The sequence below is a fragment of the Clupea harengus genome, chromosome 7, assembly GCF_900700415.2.
Source record: "Clupea harengus chromosome 7, Ch_v2.0.2, whole genome shotgun sequence".
NCBI lineage: Eukaryota > Metazoa > Chordata > Actinopteri > Clupeiformes > Clupeidae > Clupea > Clupea harengus.
In genome coordinates this window covers 14581978-14605701 of record NC_045158.1, presented here as the reverse complement: position 1 = coordinate 14605701, position 23724 = coordinate 14581978, and the positions used below count along the sequence as shown (strand labels likewise).

Below are 23724 nucleotides of genomic sequence, written 5' to 3'. Positions count from 1 at the left end.
TTGATTCCTCACGTTCAGCTTTTCTACCATGCACTTCTAATTACGTTTGTCTAACCCACACTTGGCTTTGGCTTTGAGCACCCTCTCAATGCTTTCTCTCCTTCTTCCTTCCAATCCTTCCCTCCTCTCTTCTCGCCCTCCTTTTGTTTTTTTTCTCTCTTCATTTCTTTTTTGTCACACCTGGCTGACCTGCGCTTCTGCCACTAAAACCAAAAGCCCGTAGTCCTCTCGGAAACTCTGCGACTTGCCTCACGGCTCGCACCTCCGAGGAGGAGTTGCCAGTCCAGCGGAGCCCGAGCATGGGATGGCTTAGTAAGTTGACAGGATCTCCAGTTAGTGTCTCTGCCACCTGTGTGTCCCATAGACATAACATCCCCAGAGTGTGTACGTCAGGGTGTGTTATTGTGTCTGCGTTTGTGTGTGTCTCTGTATCACCCAATCCATTCCCTCTATCACCCAGTGTAAGAATTTAGTTCGCTTAATAGTGGCCATTCTGATTTAGGAGATTTGACAGTATTCTCTTTGACCGATTCATGGTTACATGATTAGAGTGTCGTTTTTTTCCATTGACGGAGGTTCTCATATCTTTAAGTTAGTGTGCCAAGGCCCCTATTTGTAAATGATTGGACACGATCAATGAACCTGTCCCGCCCCATTAAGTTTCCACGGAGCCCTTGTGATTTCTTGGAAAATTTCCAAGTGATTATCTGTCCTCAAAACACCAAGAGGAATCTTTTTTTCTCCCACCACTAGCAGTAGCAACCATCCAATATGCTTCATTTTTGTGTTGAATTCACACAATTATTTTTTATTTTTTTTTAAATGCATAAAAGCATCACAAACATTCGCGTGAAAATGTTTTGGTACCAAACGACTGCATCAAACTGACATCCAAACCATGTCCATACATATACCTGTCTAAAAACAAGTGGCACCAGATACTAGCAGCATGTTGCATCAGATTCACTCTTGGCCTTCTTCTCTTTGTACTCTGGGCTCTCACCTCCTGCTGGGCCCTCTGCAGCATGACCTTTCTGGTTCAGGTACTTTAATACAGTCGCCCCTGCAGTGAGGACCACCTTGCCTGCCATTGACCTCTTAAATTGCACTCGCTCTCTTCTCTCGCTAGGAGGAAGGGACTCCGAAAATGAGAGCATTTCCCTCAGGGGCATGCTTCTCCCCATAGAGCTGTGAATGTGTGACATCTTGTCAAGGGAAGTAGATGGAGGGCTGTGTCATTTCAAATCACCAAGACACAGGTTAATGAGAGAAAACATGAGAATGCTTCTTTGATGCGACTAAGAGGAACATGTGTACGTTTGCTTTTGAGCAGAGCAGCCAGTAGATAGTTAAACAAGCAAGGATAAAACATAAAACATTTCATCCCTCGCAGAAGATTAGATGTTTTGAGTGCTGTAAATAGACACAATATTAAAAACAAGAAAACCAGACAGGTTGTTTAGGTCATGGTGGGCAAGGTGTCTGTCTTAGAGCCCCTATTTGGGCAGCTCTTCCTTTGGTAATTCTTTCTTAATGGCTGCATCTGGAGTGAAGTTGGCCCTGTCTTCTCTTGAGTTCCTGTCTTCGTTCTTTTTGCCCCTGAGCTGTTTTTTTTTTTTTTTTTGTGGATTGTTTCACGGCTGGTTAACCATACTTGGCTGCTTGCTTTCTCAGGTAGCCCCGCCACCACACACAGGAATATATCGTCTAGCAGTATGAATGACATCTCTGACAAGCCCGAGAAGGATCAGGTGAGCCTCTTCACGTTGTTTACACATAATCCTCTTGCCTCCTTCTAGAATAACAGGAATTTGACCAGACAAAGGAAGACGGGAAGGAAAATCATCTTAACGCATCTTCCCATTGTCCTCTATAGAGTGTTCTTCACAGTCCACTGAACTAATCAATTGCAAAGCTGCTCAGAATGTACAACAAGTAAGGTGCTAGTTGATCAGTAGCGTACTGGTTGAATATTAAGTCCCTAACATATTTGGCATTTGTTTGTAGTTCTTTTCACCATGCACTTTACATGACATCAGTTATGGCTGACTTTCAACTAGAGGTATAATGACTCAACAGGCAACTGAGGTCTTGGCACAGTGGTGTCAGAAGGCCTCCAAGTCAGATGAGAGAATCATTCCTTACAGGGTAATGGTAGACCAGCCTCGTGCGTCAACTCAAAAAGTGTTAAGGACAGCCTCATGACTCCTGTGCGGAGCAGAACGGAGTAGCTCAGTCTGGTTTAAAGTTCCCGAAACCTCTCCGCACCGCCACCACCCCAGCTCTCTGGTTGAGTGAATCTGTCCAAGGTACACCGCCAGTCCTCCACCAGCTTAACACGTCCTCCGCCAGAGCAACCCAGGCTGGCCCGTGCCAGGTGCCAGGCCTATCAGTCCTCATCGATCCTCCTTCAGGGTCGTCTTCGAACACACATACTGTATCTCTCCCTTTTTTTCCACTGGCAGGATATCTGACAATCGGCAAAATCAATTATCGCGTGTGAGAAAGAGTTAGCTGATAAAACTCACGGGCTGCCAAGCATTTGGAGGAGCTGCACTTTGCACACCAGAGAAGAAGAAACGTACGAACAATGAGCAGAATGTAGTCCACAGGACATTTGCTGATAACACGTATCTAAGCAGGAAGCTGCGGGTCACTTAGAGAAATCCTAGGCAGTCCATCCACACAGTCGTCACATTGGATATCCATGCAGAGTTCTTTTGTAAACTGGATGGCATTGACAGTTTGAAGAGTGTACTCCGAGCCCCATGGAAGGAAAAAAACTAAACAAAATCGTTTGATTAGTCCAACAGATCTTCAGCAGTGACATCAAAGGTTTTGCGCATGAGTTAACTTTAGTTTTGATGTCATTGCAATGGCCTATTTTATTTGTAAGTGATCTGCTTGAGCCAACACTGATGATGTCAGGATTGACAGCTGCAGAACTTCCCCTCTTCCCCTTATTTCCCAGCGAAGGGCTGGGTGGAATTGGGTCAGGGGGCCCAGAAAGCCGGACAGATTGGGCTTGTACATGCAGATTGGAGGGAGAGAGAGGGGGGAGCCTTTTGCGTCACACCTCCATGGGATGAAATGCGTGGTCAGAGTCATTGCCGTGTGTCCTATGGGGGGTCTCGGGGGAGTGGTTGACGTAGTTCACGTGCCCTGAAATGGTTCCTGATGACAGCTTGGTGGTAAAAGACACTGCTGTTTTGTAGACGACGCCACATGATAAGAAGAGTGAATGATTTTAGGTCATTTCAGAGATTTGTTCTGTTTGTGAACGAAAGGTATATTCCTTCATGGGATGTAGTGCAGCAGAAGACACACAAAGCTTTTACTAGCCACCACATTTTTTTTAAACATTTCACATTGTGAGCTATTAAGCAGAAGAATGAGGTCCGTAGTATAGTGGAAAAAGGATATTTACCAAGCCATGTGCTCTCCAGAAACTGAACACATCAGGAATCGGGGTTTGACTGGTATAAGCACAATCATGACACCATCCTTAGACATCCTCATTATCTTAAGACAGTTGGCTAACATGGGATGATTTACAAGAAAAGCCTTCATTCCAAATATGATTATGAGCTACATAGTAGCAATAGGAACGATCCAACTGTCCACTTGAACCCAGCCTTATAGTCGTGCTCCTTATGTTGGATACTATGTAGATTACTGGTAGGGATTTAACTCTCTTTAAGTGTTGTGGGTGTATTCTGGTAAGAAAATTATGCCAGTGGAACATGGTACGGGTGCTAGGCGATGAGGATTACCGTCCTGAGGAGCAGACAGATCGTGTGTGAGCCGCTGTGTCTACTCAGGATGCCAAGAGTGGCTGAGCTGCCCAGTCCACTGGCAGGTTTGACAGTAATGTAAAGTGGTAGGTCTGTGTCAGGTGAGCAGAAGGTCAGAGGTTCACTGGTGTTGATGGCATCTACTGTCACAGAGCGGATTATCAGAAAAAAGACAGAGAGAGATAAACAGACAGAGAGAGAGACAGAGACAGAGAGAGGGAGAGAGAGAGGGAGAGAGAGAGAGAGAGAGAGAGAGTGTGTAGTGGGTAGTGGGTAGTGGGTATGTGTCGCCTTGCCTGTATGTGTGTGTTTGTGTGTATGTGAGAACAAGTCATTGTGTGTTTATGTTTGCGTTTGGATGCTGGCATAGCATGCGTGTTTGTGTTTTTCAATCAAACCCCCCCCCCCTGACGTCAGTGTCAGTGTGGTAGCATCTTCGCCAGGCCAACACGTCAACGGCACCCAGGGTTGTTTGAGGTTCCCGGGCTAAGACCTTAATCAACTCCCTTCCTCGCTCGTATTGTGCTGATCTTGGCCCATAATCTGACTCTAATGCCATTCTAAAATTTCATTTGGTCCCTGCCTGTGCTTATTTGCACTGCCAGCTCACTGCAGACAAGGAGGATGTCACCATGATTTCTGCCTGCAGTGCCCTACCGGTTCATGTTATCTATCATATTGTGCTTTACTGTGATTTTGACATTTCTTAAAGTGGATTTCAGACTGTGTCTTCATTAGGACAAAGCTAGATAATCTGTAAATTGTGTCCAGTTCTTACAGAATGACCATTGTAACTGTATCTGCCATCTGCCTGCACTATCTGTAGACAAGTGAAAAAGTACCTAGCATATACTTTATATCCTGAATTTGCAAGGATTAATGGATGAGTAATGAAAGTGGCATGTTCTGAACCAGGGCAGACCTGCATGACATTTTGACTAAATTATAGTTATTTTACTCCATATAGGGAAAAAAACAGCTTCCATACTAAGCCCATTCCTTAATACACTTGTGACTTCTTTGAACTAAAAGGCATGTCGGGAACACGTGACTGCTTACATAGAAGTTTGGCTATGGATCTCCCTGCATGCATTTCTTCATGTCACGGCAGCAACGGAGTTCCTAATTACTATTACAACTAGTTGCAAACATTGGTTAAAGTGTAGCATTGATGACTACTTATTAATCCTTGCTTTAACAAAGGCACATTGAATAATCAATCACAGGGAACAGATCAATACCTCTGTCACAACCAAACTCCTAACTCATGAGCGTGAATGCAAGGTTTATCAGATGGACTCTGCTGTGTGTATTGTCTTCCCCAGCCCCTTGCTCAGCCCCTGGGCAACTCTCTGTTATCACACCTGCCTCACTTCCACCCAACTATGGGAGCGAGTGTGTGTGGGTCTCCACTCGGATTGCGCCCCCTTCGGGCCACGTGACCCCCCGAGTCAAGCTGGAGGGAGGAGGCAGCCGGGCCAGCACAGCTGTAGTTGTTACCCCGGGCAGCGGTTCGCCCTTGGCCCCCGCAGGGTGAATGTTTTCCACTGTGGGCTGGAGTGACCCTCAGGAGCGTTAATGAGTAACAGAACGCCTCTCATTGCTCTACCCCGCTCGTTTATGACGGCTCGTTTATTGATCGGGCAGCCACGCTTTGAAGTCCATTTGAAGTGTTTGTGTTTGTTTTCATTAATGGCATGGTCGTTAAGGCTGACTCCGGTCGACTTTGATGATGTGATCATATTGAGTTCATTCACTCCTGCTCCCCTCTTAGCCGCTGTCACTTGTAGTAAGGAGGCTCAGAACCAGTAATGCAGTTCACTGTGGGGGGATTTGATCTCTTAGCAAATCACTGCAAGCATACTGAGCTGGACAGCCACTTGGTCTCACACTCTCACACTGAGCTCATGATTGCCTTTAGTGGGTGGAAAGGGGGTTAACACAGTCTAAATACACTGTGTGTTTCAAATGAAGCCGTATCTATCATTTCAGTTTAGTTAGTTTAACAACATGTTCCATACTTGCATAAGTGGTAATTACTGTCTAAGGCATTATCAGACTCCCACCTACAGCATTAAAGCAGAGATAAATGATCTGGGGCAGTTGGTGTCTGCCTATAAACTTTATATATGGACTTTGAAGGGAGTCCACTTCAGTAGGTAGGTTAATACCCTCTTCTTGGACATCTGGCCTTGAATCCATCACTGGAGATAAAAGAAACTTTAGCCCGGAGACACGCGGGGAAAGGGCGCCCAAACCCGGTTACCCATGGTTTCGGCCTTTAAGTGAGTGAGTTATGCTGAGACTATGGTGGTCATGCTTTCACATGGCTGCCCCAAGATGCTGGTGCCCCCCCCCCCCCCCCCCCCCCCCACCCCACCCCTATGTATGAAAATACCAAGCCATGTTCCCCAGACAGACCTGTCCTAGCCAGTCTAGACTGCCCCGCTTCAGGGGTCGTGAACTCATGCGCTGTTCACACCTGCTTTACCTTTCATGCTGTTCAAGACTGGGAAGATTTACAGAGCTATTCTCCTCCTCCGTGTGTGTGTCTGTGTTTTACGCGCGGCTCTAGCTGAAGAACAAGTTCATGAAGAAGTTGCCCAGGGATGCGGAGGCGTCCAACGTGCTGGTCGGGGAGGTGGACTTCCTGGATGCTCCATTTGTGGCCTTTGTGCGTCTGCAGCAGGCTGTCATGCTGGGAGCTCTGACTGAAGTCCCTGTTCCTACAAGGTGAACAACCATGCTTCAAAATACACGCATGTGACTCCCTTAAAACACTACAACTTTATGAATGTAATTGTAGCCGAAGTTTTTTTTAGATGTAGGTATAAAGTTTTTGTCAGTACCTAAATAACTCTTGGTAGAGCAGTCAGTTGCCATTTTGGAAAATGTAAGTGTGAATAGTTCACCATTATGATATATATAATATATGGTACAAACAGGATATATTGCACATGAGCAGAAATGCATCAGCATGTCACAACTGCAGTCTTCTGTCTCCTGAACAGGTTCTTGTTCATCCTCCTTGGTCCCAAAGGCAAAGCGAGGTCGTACCATGAAATCGGGAGAGCCATTGCCACTCTCATGTCTGACGAGGTGTGTTTGAAAAGACATGAAAATCAGCATTCATTTTCTTTCTCTCTGTCTGTCTCTCTCTCATTCGCCTTTTCTCATTGTTTCTGTTTGTCTCTGTCATTTTGTGGCGCTCACTGTCTTTGTGTCTCTTACACACACCCTTTTTAACTTCCTGTATGTCTGTCCACCCCACACACACTTTTGCTTTTACCAGGACTGTAGTTCCATTCTGTCTGTCCATTATGTATGTTTCTGCTGGATGCCATGTCATACATGCTCCACGCTAGTCAATGTTCTCAGACATGATGTGTGGTGATCTCCTGCAGTCAGGCTTGCTCTCTAACCGTCCTCCTCCTCGTAATCAAGGTCTTCCACGACATCGCATACAAAGCCAAGGACAGGCAGGATCTGTTGGCCGGCATCGACGAGTTCCTCGACGAGGTCATTGTTCTCCCACCTGGAGAGTGGGACCCTGCCATCAGGATAGAGCCTCCAAAGTCTTTGCCTTCTTCAGACAAGAGGTTTGGGCACACAGATACACCTGTCATAATAATAATAATAATAATAAAGTGTCAATGTGTGCTTTGAGTCAAGTTTTCACATTGGCTTGAAGTTAGGCTCTGCCCATTCTAACTTTAGTTTAAAGGTTATCTGCGTTTGACTGACAGCAGGCCTAACATGAGGCACTATTTAAAGTTTGTCTTACTCTAAGTAGCCAGTGAAACGCGTGCAAGGCCAGTGCACTCCTGATTTAAGCGGGCTGGTTGAAGCGGAAGGAAAGAGGGAGATGAAAAAGGAGGAGAGAGGGAGAGAGAAGAAGTGTAGCACTTAATTAGATGAGCCATGTCAAGGGTTTTTGGCTTCAGGTGAAATGACAGTAGGCTGTCGCATCTGCATGCCAGTCAATCTGTGAGTGGACTGCGGGCTCTTTAGTAGTAGCACTCTCTCCTTTTCTCTATCTCTCTGTCTCCCTCTCTCTCTCTCTCTCTCTCTCTCTCTCTCTCTCTCTCTCTCACTGTCTTTCTCTCTCTCATTCACACACACACACACACACATTTGCAATCACTACACTCAAGCTCTTTTCACCATCTCTCCCATGCTTTAACAGTCTCCCATGCTTTGCTCCACACACTTAACACTACCCCTCCAGTGATTCCGGTGAAGTGAATGGGGTGGCTCTGCATTAGTCCTGCTAAATACAGCACACATTCTGTGTGAAGGCTGGACTGAATATGAACATGTGGACATGGCCAGCGGAGCTTAAGTGTTTCGTGACAAGTCCCTCATAGCTCTGAGTGTCTTACTCTTACCTCAGAGTAGCCTATAGTCGAATCCACCTGGCCTGTTGACATTGCGAACCGCCCCCACAGAACAGGGCCGAAGTTTCAGTTTACTCCTTTACATGCTTCCAATGTGTGCTTTAATTGTCATTACTTTGGTTTGAATGGGATTGCCATCCTTATCATTTTATGTAGCGTAACTGTACTCCCCTAAATTATGCCAACATGGGGTTTTTAGCATGTTTTCTGTTTGAGCTTCAGTCGTCGTTCGTTTGATGTGAATGGATTTTTTTTTTAAATTAAATGGAGTTAAGTGTTTTGAACACAACAATGTTTACGTTTGTGTGTTCAGGAAGAACATGTACGCTGGAGGGGACAACATGCACATGAACGGTGACACGCCTCATGAAGGGGGTCACGGTGGAGGGGGACACGCAGTGGGCGATGAGCTGAAGAAGACTGGGAGGTAAGACCCCCCCCCCCCTCAAAACTAAATATCAGCCCCATATTTTAGCCCATGAACCCTTGTCCACATCAAATTATGTTACTTCACAATAGACATGTTCTTCAGCTATACGCACGGTCGGCATGGACAGTGTCCTTTAAGGTCCATCCACAGAAGTATTTCTACTATCACTTTCTAACTTATAATTCCAAGCAAGTCATTTCCAAATGATGACGAGGCCTATTTTACTCTCACTCTCTCACTGCCTCTGTGCAGTCAGGTCAGCAGTTTTTTTTTGCCTTATAAACAAACATTGCAGTCTGTTCTGGATGTAGTGTCCACACTGTTAAATCACAATGAACATACTGTACATCACCGCACTTGCACAGGGCCATTTCGGATTTTCGTTTAATTGCACAATATGTTCAAATTGTCTGTCCTTGCTTGTCAGCCGTGTCCATTCTCTTAATGTTTTCCCTCAGGTTTTGCGGTGGCCTTATACTTGACATCAAGCGGAAAGCTCCATTTTTTGCCAGCGACTTCTACGACGCGATACACATCCAATCGCTGTCGGCTATTTTATTCATTTACCTGGGGACTGTGACCAACGCCATTACGTTTGGGGGCTTGCTGGGAGACGCCACTGAAAACATGCAGGTGGGTTGACAGCTTTTGGCACTGTCAATGTTTTATGTGCAAACAATGTGTGAGTAGAGCGTCGTTTAGAGGTAGGGTTGGAGCACACACTACCACCCACCCACCCCCAGTACATCAACACGTGCTTTTGTTTGTGGTAGTTTTTGTCTGGTGTTATTTATTTATTTATTTGAACTTATGGAAGTGTATTACACCCGTATTATGTCTGAAAAAAAATTATGTGTGAATTGCAAATTCATTTAACAGCGTTATATATTTATGATATACTTACTTACTATATAGTATATACTTTATGTGAAGCATAAAACCAGAGTGGCAGAGAGACCCTTGCCTTTCTAAAAGCAAAACTGTGGCTTCAGTGTCTGTGTGTGTGAAAGTGCGTGTTGCCCTCTTTGCAAATGGGTGGCGTGTGCCACGACAGGCAGTGGCTGGCAGCAGCGTCGGCTGAGTAGCAGCAGGGTGTCAGCGCAGGGAGCAGATGCCCCTGCCGCCTCAGCTCCTGTGGGGCAGGAAGCCACCTGCCCCTGCTTCCGGGTCTCCCTGCTGATGACTGCCCACTGGGAGTGGGAGAGAGAGGGGACAGCAAGGGGGGGGGGCGTGTGCGTGTGTGTGTGTGTTTGCCTGTCTGCATGTATTTATGTCTTCCTGTCTGTCTTCCTGTCACGTCACCGTGTGTATATGACTTGTTTGTGCGTGAGATGAACGCTCATGTGTTGAAGTCTTGGTTGGCAGGGCGTGCTGGAGAGCTTCCTGGGCACAGCGGTCTCTGGAGCAGTCTTCTGCCTGCTCTCCGGCCAACCCCTCACCATCCTCAGCAGTACAGGCCCGGTGCTGGTGTTCGAGAGGTTGCTCTTCAACTTCAGCAAGTATGACTCTGTTCACCACTTTAACTCTGTTCACCTGTTCCTCTCTGCTCACCTGCTCATCTAGGCTTACGTATCCCTCTTTTATCAATTTCAGAATAATGATAAAATACTGGTAGTGTTAACACCACTTTTCTCAATGTTAGCTAACCTGAATGTGGCCCACAGATACCAGTAGATATACAGTATAATATAAATTACATGAAACAAATATATCAAAATAATATTTACATATTTAAATACAACAACATGTCTCAACAGGCAATTGGGTGGTTGTTGTCATAACCACTGTATTTAATTAATCAACTCCATTAAAGGACTTTTGGCGCATACGTCTTGTTTCTCTTACACAGGGACAATCAGTTTGACTATCTGGAATTCCGGCTTTGGATCGGCTTGTGGTCAGCCTTCTTCTGCCTGGTCCTGGTGGCGACGGATGCCAGCTTCCTGGTGCAGTACTTCACGCGCTTCACCGAGGAGGGCTTCTCCTCGCTCATCAGCTTCATCTTCATCTACGACGCCTTCAAGAAGATGCTGAAGATGGCCCACCACTACCCCATCGACTCCGACTACAGGGTCGACCTGGTGACGCAGTACGACTGCATGTGTATGGCGCCCACCCTAGGTAAGGAGCTGTGTGCTTTGCGCCACGCTGTCACATGTCATCTGTGTCAAAGTGTCATCTGCTTTTATTTTTGCATGGTTTGGTCCCAAGTGTGTGTGTGTGTGTGTGTGTGTGTGTGTGTGTGTGTGTGTGTGTGTGTGTGTGTCTCACACACTGTTCTCGTGCATGGCTGAACACACCTTATATGCTGCACCTTGGACCTACCGTAAGCACAGAAAAAGTTGCAGAGCAGGCAGAATGGTCAGTGGGAGCCTCTGGTGACCATGCCGTGCTCACTGAAGCACACAGGGTGGGATCTCACCCTACCACTTCAACCTGCAGCACGGATGTGATGATGAGACAAGAGAGGGCTGCGCTGGACTCAAACATTATGCTCATGTCCAGGCCAAAGGGAATTGCACTAAAATCCCTAGGATGGTGAGGTTGCATGATGAGGAGGTGGAGTGTGTAGATGCTTCTGGTGGCTTCTCGTGTCATTAAAAGTGAATTGTGTCCACACACACTTAACACTACCCCTCCAGTGTTTCCGGTGAAGTGAATGGGGTGGCTCTGCATTAGTCCTGCTAAAGGCCGGACTGAATATAAACATGTAGACATGGCCAGCGGAGCGTAAGTGTTTGGTGACAAGTCTCTCATAGCTCTGAGTATCTTACTCTTACCTCAGAGTAGCCTATTAGTAGTCGAATCCACCTAGCCTGTTGACTTAGCCCGCTTGGGTTCCACTGAATCTACAGTGTCCCCCCCAACTGTGGCTGTCCATTATTGGTGCTAAATATAGATGAGGAGGAGGAGGCTGTGGTGATGTTTGAAGGTCACGTCGACACATTGAGTGGTCTGTAAACGTTTTTCAGAGCACTAGCTGGATTAGATTGGTTCTCCTGTTTGCAATTAGGACATTCAATAAATGTAATGTGTTTTGTGTATATGTGTTTTTTTGTGTGATTTTTTTTACATTTAAACAGATTTGTTTAATGTCACATTCTGGGTGATGTCCGGAAAGCTTTGTGACATTCAATTTTACAGCTGGTCAATAATTCATCTGGACCACATTAAATGTTGATACTTCATTGAGGCTCCGGCCCCTGAGTAAAAGGGCTATTTTAAGATAATTTACTCTTCCCCATTTGGGGCGCTCCACGGTGAGCATGGTTTCTGAACGTGGGCAAGAACTTTCTGTGCTTGCAGAGTGGGGGCGCTAATGTCGCGACATTGTGCTGTTTTTTTTTTTTTAAGAAAATCCTGATATCCCATTCATCAAGTTTCCATCATTCAGACTAATCCACTGCTGATAGCCCAAACCCAGGAGTCATGAGTTGAAAGGTGCGGTTCTGGAGAGGGATGCGGTCCTGTCCATTGCTCTGTTAGAGCAGCAGCTCCCTCTCCTTTTTTTTGTCTTCCCTCCCTTTGTCCTCTTTGGCTTCAACACCACATGGCAGGAGGTCAGACACGACGCAAAGAGATGAGTGACGCTCTCTCTTCCCCTGGACACTTTCTGTCCGTGTGTGTGTGTGTGTGTGTGTGTGTGTGTGTGTGTGTGTGTGTGTGTCTCTGCAGCCGCAGCACATTTGGCTGAGGACTTGCCCAACCGTACGTCAGCATGCGCTCACAACAAGCCAGGATCTATCAAATCTCAAATGACAAAAACACAGCCCAGTGTGGCCCCAGGTTTTGGTGCATTCATCACGTCAGGCGTGCGGCGCTCACAGTGTTCCTATTTAACCCGTTACTATAACATCAGTAGCCCACTGTGTTATGTCAATATATCATCTGGCTATGTGATTTCATTATGGTTCAGTTCACTAAGTACAGGTTGCTTCAAGGAAAATCCTCAAAAACTCCATGGAGAATTGTACTATGAAACAGCAGACTTATAGTAAATCAGTATCATAGAGAACGCCATGTTGGAACACTGTTGGTTTAGTATCGTGCTCCACTGATGGAGCTCATCCCATCTCAACACTCTGAGCTTGCGTTGCCATGGCTGACTGGAAACCAAGCCCAGCGTTGCTGAGGAGAGGACCCAGGGAAGAGACTCAGATGGGATGTTTTTAATGATGTGCTCTGATCACCATGGGCCCAGTATCCGTGGTGACTCTGTCTGACTGTGTTCACACCGCCGCCCACCCTGCCCGCCCGCCCCACTGGGCGCAGTGGTGATGCCAGCCCCCCTCATGGTGCCATGGGCATGGTGTGCCCTCCTGCGGTTGTGTGTTAGCGGGGCGAGTGTCAGGTGACTCAGCAGGAGGTGAGGAGGAGTGGGGAGCAGGGAGCAGAGAGATGACGTCAGTAGGGGATGCGCTGATAGTGTGTGTGTGTGTGTGTGTGTGTGTGTGTGTGTGTGTGTGTGTGTCCCACTCATGAATCCGGGTAATGCTGAAGGCTACATACAGAGAATGAGAGAGACCTTTCACCAGCACACACACACACCATGATGACATCCGGGGTATGACAGTCCCCATTGCCCCTCACCCAACTCTTAACTACGTGGAGCAGACGGAGACTGCTGGGGGGGGAGAATTAGTCCCTGTCACCCTCCCACCCCCCTGTCATAAGGCTCTTTAGGGATTACTGCAGGGCAGAGGAAGTCATCAGGTCGATAGGCTGAGAGCGCTCTGGGCTACCTCTCATGCCAAGCGACATGCAACACACACACGCACACGCACACACACAAACACAAACACACACACGCACAAACACAAACACACACACACACACACACACAGAGACACACAGACACTCTCAGACACACACTCACATCCTCACAGCTTGAGATGGGTTATCTTAATGGGATCATTTTCTCCAAAGCTGGAAATGACAGCCAGGGGGGTCAGGGACGCTTATTTAGAGCTTCATTAACTATGAGTCATGACAAACATAAAAAAATCCATGTTAGAATGGAATGACAATGTGAGTTAGAATGTGAATTAGAATGTGAATTAGAATGAGCTGTGTGTGTTGTTTCAGATAACAGCTCAGGACTACTGACGGACACAGTGGATGGAAACGAATGGTCATTGTACAACATCACTGACATGGTAGGTACCGACTAGTTATTCTACAACATCACTGACATGGTAGGTACCGACTAGTTATTCTACAACATCACTGACATGGTAGGTACCGACTAGTTATTCTACAACATCACTGACATGGTAGGTACATACCCAGACTATAAAGCCTTGTGACAGATAAGAACTTTTATGCCTGTGAGACGTTCAATTATGAATTATCCCCCTTTTAAAAACTCCCCTCTTGTTCAGCTTTCACTTTGTCAAACAGAAGCAGTAGCTGCCCTTTCGGTCGGTGAAACCTTAGTCCCCCGCACACAGCGTATCAGAGTATTGTCTGAGGCCCATCCCTGTTCCCTGTTCCCTGCCCTCTGGCTATCACCACCAAAACCCTGGTGAGGCCAGAGGTTTGTCCACAGAAAATAATGCGCTGCGCGCCGACAAAAAAAAGGTCACAGTGACAATAGCCCTCATTCACGTCTCGTCTTCAATTTGGGTTCGCTGAAACGTAATGCCCAAACACAATCCAATGCCAGCGTCTTGGTGAGCTTTCTCAATGGAAGCTCAGGCACTGTCTGGCACCTATTGTGCTCGGGCCACAGAGAGAGTTCAGTGTGCTGGTGTGGAGTTCAGAAATCAGAATGCAAGCAAAGAACAGACAAGGCATTTGCAGCTTTTAAGTGTTTGAAATGGACTGATTAGAGTTATAGTTTCTGAAGTTAGAAGTTACTTCCCTTTAAGTATGAAATTATCAAATCACTTTCTAGATCTAATGCTCCCACAGGGTCCCATAGGCAGTCTGCTGTTTTAATATTGTATGTACTCCAGGGAAATGTGTGTCACTGAACATGTGTGTGTGTGTGTGTGTGTCCCTCTCCCCAGCCCCTGAACAGCACGTGGTCGTCTATGACACGCTCTGAGTGCCTGAAGTACAAGGGCGAGCTGGTGGGGAAGGCCTGTGAATTTGTGCCCGACATCGCGCTCATGTCTGTCATCCTGTTCCTGGGCACTTACACCTGCTCCATGTTTCTGAAGAAGTTCAAGTTCAGCCCCTTCTTTCCCACCACCGTGAGTCAAGACCGTCAGGGTTTCCCACAGTGCACTTTGATGGCTAGCCAGTCAAATACATCAATACTCTGGGGTCATTGTCATATTTAGAAGTTTACATTAAGTTTATTGTTTGCAAAAAAAAGGTACATGATTACAGAATGCATATATGATGAATAAATAAGGTGTTTTTGCCTGCTGAAAGATCACGTACACAGGCAGCATGTGTGAGTTCACCCATCCCTCTATTACAGGGGTGGCTAACCAGTCCAGCTCAAAGAGCCACAAGAAAACCCAACACCATTTCGAAGGGCCACACGAATCTAGGTTCCCACTTTTGGGGGGGAAAAGCCCCTACATAAAACCTATTATTTTCCCTGTGACCCAGCAAAACTAGGGGGGTCTGGGGGCATGCTCCCCCATAAGAATTTTTTGAAAATAACCTTTTAAATAGTGTCCTCTCGTGGGTTTTAGGAAGAGAAATTAACAAATTTTGATTTAAAATATGGCACAAAAATAAACATATTGAAGACAGCTGCTGAGATAGGTGCTAATTATACTGTAGGATGGTAGGGATTTGCAGCTCAAGTGAGTAGGTTAATGTTGTAGGCTAGAGTTCACTAGCTATAGCTGGCGAAGCTACTGAGTAGGGTAGCATACCCACAGGATCAATGAACCGGCATGATAAAAGAGAGCCACGACATCTATAATTAACTCGTGATTTAACCATTTCGTTTCTTTTACTATTTAAAACTTCATATATATTTTTCGGTGGGGCTAAGGAAACTTTTGTGGAGGCTACTCCAGGGATCACTTCTCAAGATCTGTACATAACTGTGTCTCAATTATGTTGTTAATGTCAGATATCCTCTGTTCAATTTTCGTGCCTGACAGCTGCAGGTCTGACACAGACCGCTATGATCCGTCATTTTCAGGGTTGAGGATAGCAACGACATCACGTACACAAGACTTCACAAACTCTCCCTCACTATATTACTTTTTTGCTCGAGCAATATTCCATGACACCTGATACGATGCCAGCGTGACCGTTTCAGAGTACTTCGTGAATTTCCGAAAAAGCTGAGTCTGTTTCTCTGACTGACGTTTCAAAGTATTTACCTTATGCTTGCACAGCTCTGTGCCTTTAGGAACTCCTGGGCTATGTTAGCATGGTGTGTGGAGAGACGGCACTCCAAGTTTGAGGCTTTAAAATGCGACAGTGACGTCTAGCATAGGGGTTTTCCATTTCGCTCCGCAAATAATTCCTCCCATTCAGGCAAAAAACGTCCGATGTTCATCTTCATATTTTCGTTTAGCTTTACGCTTTACTGGATCCATGGCATTCTGTCAGTAGCTACTGCTAGTCTGGCTAGTAACTCTCTGAGACTGGGTGCACACATTAGAATGTTTCATGTTTGGAACATTAACGTTACTTAAAGACATCTCTCAAGATCGCGTGATGACAAAATATACCTGAATAAATACCACATTAAAATCAGACAGCTTTTTGTCTATATTGCCAAATATATGCATATGCATTTTAGATGTTTATTTTACAATATGAAAATTCTGTACACCAAGAGCAAAGTCAGTGAGCACTCGAGCTGGAGCCGAGCCGCACGTCAGCCGGCAAAGAGCCGCATGCGGCTCGCGAGCCGCAGGTTCGCCACCCCTGCTCTATTAAATTAATTAGTTAAAGTGGCAGTGGTCGTGTAAATGAACAGTACTTTAAAGCATAGTTAGTTGGAATTGGCTGGCTGGAAAGAAGCACAGCCTGGATGCCCCACAGAGATGTGTGCCGTCTGATATTGCCTGAGGGAAACTAAGAGAAAGAGGCCAGGCTTGGAGACAGGTCATTGCAAGGGAACTGGCCTCAGGGTTTCTTATGGTCATATGAGGTGTGCTTCTTTATTCTCACACAGTATTGCACACAAACCTCTCCCCCTGAGGATGTATGTTTGGGTAAAGGATTCAGTGTTGAGTTATACATTAGATTTTAGGAGTTATCTATAGGGTTGCCTGTGAGGACTAGTCAGTAGCTGTCAATATGGCAGCTCAAATATTAGTCTACACTGTAGTCAAGCATTTATGTCATTTAGACTCACCATATGGTAAGTACCAATGTTATTCAGACTCACCATTTGGTATGTAACATAAACATATGCCATTGACACATATGCCTCCCCTCCCTGGCTCAGGTGAGGAAGCTGATCAGTGACTTTGCCATCATCCTGGCCATCCTGATCTTTGTGGGTGTTGACGCCCTGGTGGGACTGGACACACCAAAGCTCCTTGTGCCTACTGAATTTAAGGTAGGCCTCCTTCAACCCCCCGTTCATTTGCATAATGGATTCCACTTCCTTTTGTTTTTAATGCCCGCTGCATTCATTCACTCAATGTTTCATGAACACATCAATAATAGAGAGCTGTAGCTGCAACATGGTGAGGCCTCTGTCCACTAACAAATGTGTTTCATAAACCATCACCATTTTGGGTAATGGACATTTGCATGTATTATCACTACTGTAGATGCAGATTATTTAACAGAGCTCTAACTCCATTTTCCAATTGAATTGGTTGTTCTATCCATGTCTTATTAGTGTTACAACACTTCTGTTTTCACCTACTTTTTGTGAATTAGGAGACACTTTTACTACACTTTCAGACAATGCATTATCAGAACTTGCCCTAGATATTGCTCATCTCTATGGGGTGTGTATATATGCATCAGTGCCATGTCTGTATCAGTGAATATGTGGGTGTATCTGTGTTTGTGTGTCATTCATGTGTGTGTGTGTGTGTGTGTGTGTGTGTGTGTGTGTGTGTGTACATGTGCAGTTTGTGTGTGTGTACAGCACATAAGCAGCATACATGGTTGTGTGGTTGTGTGAGTTTGTGTGAGAGTTTGTGTGTGTGTGTGTGTGTGTGTGTGCAAGCTCTTCCTCTTCCTGCTGTTTAATCCATACCCCTCTCTTGCTCTGCCAAACCTCGACCCCGCAGCCCACCAGTCCCCACCGCGGCTGGTTTGTGCCTCCGTTCGGGGGCAATCCCTGGTGGGTGTACCTGGCGTCCGCGCTTCCCGCCCTGCTCGTCACCATCCTTCTCTTCATGGACCAGCAGATCACCGCAGTCATTGTCAACCGCAAAGAGCACAAGCTGAAGGTGGGCACAGCGGGCTGACACCCAGGATTGGGCGAAGGGGTGTAGAGGAAGAAGAGGAGTTAGTGTGGTGCTGGCATGGGGTTGGCACAACGCTTGGCACCGATGCCCGGATGCTTTAGCACGCTTGGTTAGAAGCACTCAGGGGGCGCAGGAAAGACACGCCGGCCCGCAGCGAGAAAGCTGCACTCCCCTCACCAGGCGAAATGAATATTTATAGACAGTCTGTGTGCCCTAGTGAATGGAGAGACAGGGGGGGGTTGTATTTGCCTCACAGCCTGCATGAAGTGACTAAGGCTGCCGGCTTAAAAGCAGAAATAGCCTTTTATTGTATCACATTGTGTTTTATTACATCACATGAGTGGAAGTCATGGAATGATGGCAGTAGGGAAAGAACAGTGGGATGACCGAGTCTCGCTTGAACATTTGAGCATCTTTTTTTTTTAGACTTCATGGAAATGAAATCAATTAGTATGTCCATTCCGAGATGTCAGGAACATAGCATCAGCGGCAGTGGAGCAGAGGAATGATGAGAGGAAATGCTGTGTCAGGAGGAAGATCCTTCACTTTCAGATATACGTAGCAAACTACAGCAAAGATGGGCCCACTTTCCCTCTTCTTCTTGGGTATTCAGCTCACAGCACAGAGCTGTGGTCGTGAGGAATATGTCCCAATACATTTGGCTTTATGGGGGCTTCAGGAGACTCATCTGTCCTCGTGCCTCAGCTATTTGTCTAGATGTGCTCTCGCTATCAATGGGCCGTGTAGTAAAACACAATAGGCTCGTACAGACAGGCGAGACAGAGATGACCCCGTCACTGGCCCTCAGGGATGAAAGGCTAAGAATAATAATCTCTGACAATGTCGGTGTCTTTAGACCTAAATAACATCCAATCACACTGATGTACCTCCGTCAGCCCACTAAAAGCTGTCAGCAGCTTATGATTTTAGTTCTTATTTTATTTTCTTATTTTAAGGTATGAGATATTTGTGATGACAGACAGCCATATTGGTAATTCTTTGAATGAATCAGGCATCCACCAGATGCCTTCAGTGCGTTCATACAGAAAGGGGTTATGAGGCAGTCATAATGCCTTAAATGAAGTACATCCTTACAAGTGGATCCTTACAATCCTTACTAGCTTACAGAACATTGTAATGCTCTTTTACTTTATAGCTAATAATCAAATGCGTTAGAAGAAATATGTACATGTTCTTATGGTGCTGGTAACATCACTTAAGACAGGGAATATATACTTAAACATAACGAGCCATTGCACATAAGCATTGCAGTGTTGCTTAGGTTTTTGGGGTATTTGAAAAGCATTGTGAACGTATTATAAACCTGTATGAATGCACTTTTAATGCAAGCTGGCTTCTTCAAGCGTTTCACATGTATTTCAGCATACTATGTAATTTATCGTAACTGTGTTAATTATCGGACGCCATTTGTTATCGGCAAACATTCGCGTTGTCATGTGAATCCATTATTAAACTGAAGTTATAGATTGTTAATCCATTATTAAACTTAGCATTTTGATTGTTTTACAGAATGGCCGATGTTTGACACTGTCCGATAACTGACATAGGTACGCTAATATACATCTGTTATCGAAAGGCCTGACCCCTCAGTGATGTTCTCCCTCCTCACAGAAAGGAGCGGGCTATCACCTGGACCTGTTCTGGGTGGCGGTGCTCATGATCGTGTGCTCCTTCATGGGCCTGCCCTGGTACGTGGCTGCCACCGTCATCTCCATCGCCCACATCGACAGCTTGAAGATGGAGACGGAGACCTCCGCGCCAGGGGAGCAGCCCAAGTTCCTGGGTGTCAGGTAAAGTGGTAGTAACGCAGTAGGGTTCGTAGGACCAGCCACACATTCAGTGAAAAAGCTGGGTAAACAGAGACAGAGGCCCCCTAATGTAGGGACCAGCATGAAAAACTCTTATACAACTCACCTACGCTATTTGCTTGTTAGCGGAGCACAGTGCAAACGTACCATTCGTGGAGGTTTGTTATTCATGTTGTATATTTTTTTTCTCCTTATAAAAACATGGGTATGTGCACCACTATTTTGCTATCGGTTTAGGTGCTATTTAGACTTCTAAAGGCTGTGGTATTGCCCCGCCGTGGTAAATAGCTCTTAAGTGGTGATGTTATTTGCTGATGGGCACGCTGGGAGGTTTGTGTTCCAAACACAGCTTGTTTGGTTAGCGTCAGGTGGCCCGTATTGCTGCAGCTGTAAGCTGAGTCAACACAAATACTTGGAGACCAGGCAGCTTCGCAAAAAAAAAGAAGAAAAAAAAACCCGGCCCCCACACATAGCAAAGGGGCCCCATGGCTTAGATGTTAGATGGAAAACACAGATCCAATAACCTTGTGTATTGCGTTGAGAATCCTGGCTGACTGAAAGTGTTCACCATACAACTGTGTGTGAAAAGATGAAATTCATAACGTGTCTTTTTTTTTTTGTCTGATAGGGAGCAGCGTGTCACTGGAGTGTGTGTCTTCATCCTAACTGGCCTGTCCGTCCTGATGTCCCCCATCCTCAAGGTAGTGGCAGTCTCAGTCTGGTATATTTTGAATCTGTCTTTCAGCCATGAACTGAAATAGCAACTGTAGATCTGCAGAACATGTAGACTAGACTAATGTCACGTCAGAGATTTAATAGTACTTGAAAGTTATCACTTGTTTGGAAGGGACTTTGAAGGAGATTTGATAGAGTTGTTATTCATGTCTGTTGTGTTCTTCTCTGTGGCCTGTAGTTCATCCCCATGCCTGTACTGTACGGAGTCTTCCTCTACATGGGTGTGGCCTCCCTCAACGGAGTACAGGTGGGTCTTTTGTTTTTTCCGGCGAGTCATCACTGAGCACACGGACATCACCCTGCTCTCTGGTTACTGCCAGAGAAAAAGACTATGCGTTCTGTCCCCAAACACTCCCTCTCCCTGCAAATCACCCCGCCTGTGGGAAAACTGTGTGGCCCTGTGAAAAAAAAAGAGAGAGAGGAAAAAGACCTTTTCCAGTGAAGGTACTTGACACCAGCTGATTCTCCACCTGGCCAAATCCCCCTGTTGTTGTCAGACAGCTTTGATTTGATTCCAGACCAGCTCAAAGAAGCTTCGTCCCGTAGAGATTTTCCGCCTGTAGGGAGCCAGCCTGTGGCCATCCATCTTTGGCAAACTGTTAGTGAACAGGAACAGTAAAAACCTGATATCTGTAATTTGTCAGTAGATCAGTACTTTACAGCCAATGCAAGTTAGTGGAAAAAGTAAGTGACAATGGACCTTATGCAGGAAGCGATATACGAACAAATGTTCTCTTAGTTTTGTTTGCATCCGAGATTTGTTCTTATTTTGTTAGATTCACCAATGTTTTTTTAATGTTTGCTCTTCTTGTGGGCTGAAGAATTACGGTCCATTGGTCCCAATTAAGACTATAAAACCCCTCTGAATGGCTTACATACTGTTCTTAGTTGTTTTGGCCATCTATGCCTTACGCAGAGACCGCGTTTTTAGAGATTGCACCTGCATGTGGGCATGTAACATTTGCTGTTGTGCCATGTGAGCATTGGCACATGGCACAACACCTGCCCTTATATAGTGCTTAGGGGGTGTTTGCTATGCTAATAACAAACAATTGGCCACGCGCATCCAACTTATGATCAAGCGGGATTCACCACTCAGCACACCATGTCCTGAGAAGCCTCTGAGAACACACAAGACTCAACTGAGGAAAGGCTCAAATATAACTGAACAGTCGTTCACCTGAATATTCGTTCAACTGAATATACGTTCCATCCTTTAGACATTCAAATGCTGTGTTTGGAGAAACCGTTGTCTGTTATATAAAACATGACATGCTGGGTCACATTACCTGATATCCTGTCTTCTGTCCACAATGTTGGGTAGTTCATGGACCGTCTGAAGCTGCTCCTCATGCCAGCCAAGCACCAGCCGGACCTCATCTACCTGCGGCACGTCCCCCTGCGCAAGGTGCATCTCTTCACCTTTCTCCAGCTGCTCTGCCTGGCTGCCCTCTGGATCCTCAAGTCCACGGTGGCAGCCATCATCTTCCCTGTCATGGTGAGTAGCCGCACGGTCAGCTCAGGATGCATATAGCAGCTGTGTGTAGACCGATTCTGCAGAACCCCATCACAATATCCAGACAGTCTACATTGCTTGAAAATAGTTTTCCTTCAAAAATCCAGTAATAATTCAGATGAGTTTTGTGTATAATGGTGCAAAACAGATTCTTTACTTTACACACGTCTTGAAGGATAGTGATATTTATAAAAAGGAAACGGACAGTGTACTGTACTGTACTGGTCAACACTAATCTAGCAGACTAACTTTGGCAAATAAGAGGTATGTGGAGCTTCGTCAATGCTGAGATGAAATGTAATGATTTATGTCCTCCTCCAGATTCTGGCCCTGGTTGCAGTGAGGAAAGCCATGGACTTCCTCTTCTCACAACAAGAACTCAGCTACCTGGACGATGTCATACCCGAGAAGGACAAGAAGAAGAGGGAGGACGAGAAGAAAAAGAAGAAGAAGAAGAGGGGAAGCATAGACAGTGATGTTGAGGATGTAAGTCCTTTTAAAATGTGATATTGAGGATATACCTTTTTTAATGCTTCTCTTCATCCTTATTGACCCATGGCACATATCCAACCATAGTAGTTATCTGAAATTGTGGTAGTTAGATAGGTAGGTAGATAGATAGATAGATAGATAGATAGATAGATAGATAGGTATTGATACTTTATTGATCCCAAAAGGAAGTCTAGGATTGTAACAGTATGTCACAAGCAGTGGTTTTATTGTACGTTAGTATGTAGTCTTCCTCTAATACTGTACCTCTACATTGGACATAACATGGTTGTAATTCAAGGTTCCATCATGACAGTGAGAACTGGCAGAGTTGTCTCTGACTTCACCTGGCGCTAACAGTCACAGGGCCTGGGACTCTGTGTCATTCCAGGGCCTCTCTCCCAGTCGGACTGTCAGTATAGTCTAGTCCACATGTTCCGCGGACATTATTTAGCAGCTCACCTCATTCCAGGGCCTCTCTCTCAGTCGGACTGTTTCTCATAATGTAGCAGCTCTCCTCTGCAGAGTTCAGGGAGGGGGACTGACTGAGAGAGAGCTGTGATCAGCATTACCCAGCATAACTGTCACACTGAATCAGGAGTCACATTAACCCCTCTAAAAAACTACTAAAAGTTTCCCCTGGTACGTAACAGTTATCTATAGTTCCAAACAGCAGGCTGTATTGATTTAATGACCTTTCAGTCTCACATTGGCTACAGTGCGCTGTAGCTAATGCCGATCCTAATTTCACATACATTTTATACACGTTATTTATTATACATTATCTTTCATGTAATCATTCAAGCGATGGCAATGAATCATGTGACCGTGTTTCCCTCTCGTGCAGTCTGACTACCCCTTCAATGAGAAAGTCCCCAGCATTAAAATCCCCATGGATATGATGGAGCAGGAGCCCTTCTTAGGTGATAAAGACAGTGAGTAGACTGGACCGGGACCGGGACTGCTCCCAGTGGGCCCCTGGGTGACTGTGTTGTGTTCCGGGGTCAGGCGCCGTGGCTTCTGGGGACTTTGGACTGCACCTCTGTCTGTCTGCTCGGCTCTGTTCTGTTCTTCCTCCGGTTCCGTTCACTCTGCATGGCACGAACTAACCTCTCTTTCTCCCTCTCTCTCTCTCTCCTTCTCAAGTCATTTTGATGGGTGGATGATGGAGAGATGGA

The 23724-nt window shown here is 45.8% G+C and overlaps 1 protein-coding gene across 8 annotated transcripts in view; it reads left to right on the top strand.

The window, feature by feature from the left end:
* The window catches only part of slc4a4a (solute carrier family 4 member 4a), a 60621-nt gene that overhangs the window by 32703 nt on the left and 4194 nt on the right, over positions 1 to 23724 (top strand). For 3 of the 8 annotated variants that reach the window (XM_042708267.1, XM_031570625.2, XM_031570627.2), the window contains 17 exons: positions 1675 to 1751; positions 6370 to 6527; positions 6806 to 6893; positions 7239 to 7393; positions 8505 to 8618; positions 9080 to 9254; positions 9987 to 10120; positions 10471 to 10742; positions 13707 to 13777; positions 14633 to 14818; positions 16996 to 17109; positions 17798 to 17959; positions 19610 to 19788; positions 20435 to 20507; positions 20720 to 20788; positions 21866 to 22039; positions 22379 to 22543. In XM_042708267.1, the coding sequence (XP_042564201.1) occupies positions 1675 to 1751; positions 6370 to 6527; positions 6806 to 6893; positions 7239 to 7393; positions 8505 to 8618; positions 9080 to 9254; positions 9987 to 10120; positions 10471 to 10742; positions 13707 to 13777; positions 14633 to 14818; positions 16996 to 17109; positions 17798 to 17959; positions 19610 to 19788; positions 20435 to 20507; positions 20720 to 20788; positions 21866 to 22039; positions 22379 to 22543 (2366 nt within the window). Of the gene's footprint in view, positions 1 to 216; positions 313 to 1674; positions 1752 to 6369; positions 6528 to 6805; positions 6894 to 7238; positions 7394 to 8504; positions 8619 to 9079; positions 9255 to 9986; positions 10121 to 10470; positions 10743 to 13706; positions 13778 to 14632; positions 14819 to 16995; positions 17110 to 17797; positions 17960 to 19609; positions 19789 to 20434; positions 20508 to 20719; positions 20789 to 21865; positions 22040 to 22378; positions 22544 to 23393; positions 23482 to 23724 lie in introns of all 8 variants that reach the window. The other 5 variants (XM_031570626.2, XM_031570623.2, XM_031570629.2 and 2 more) reach the window with 3 other exon arrangements.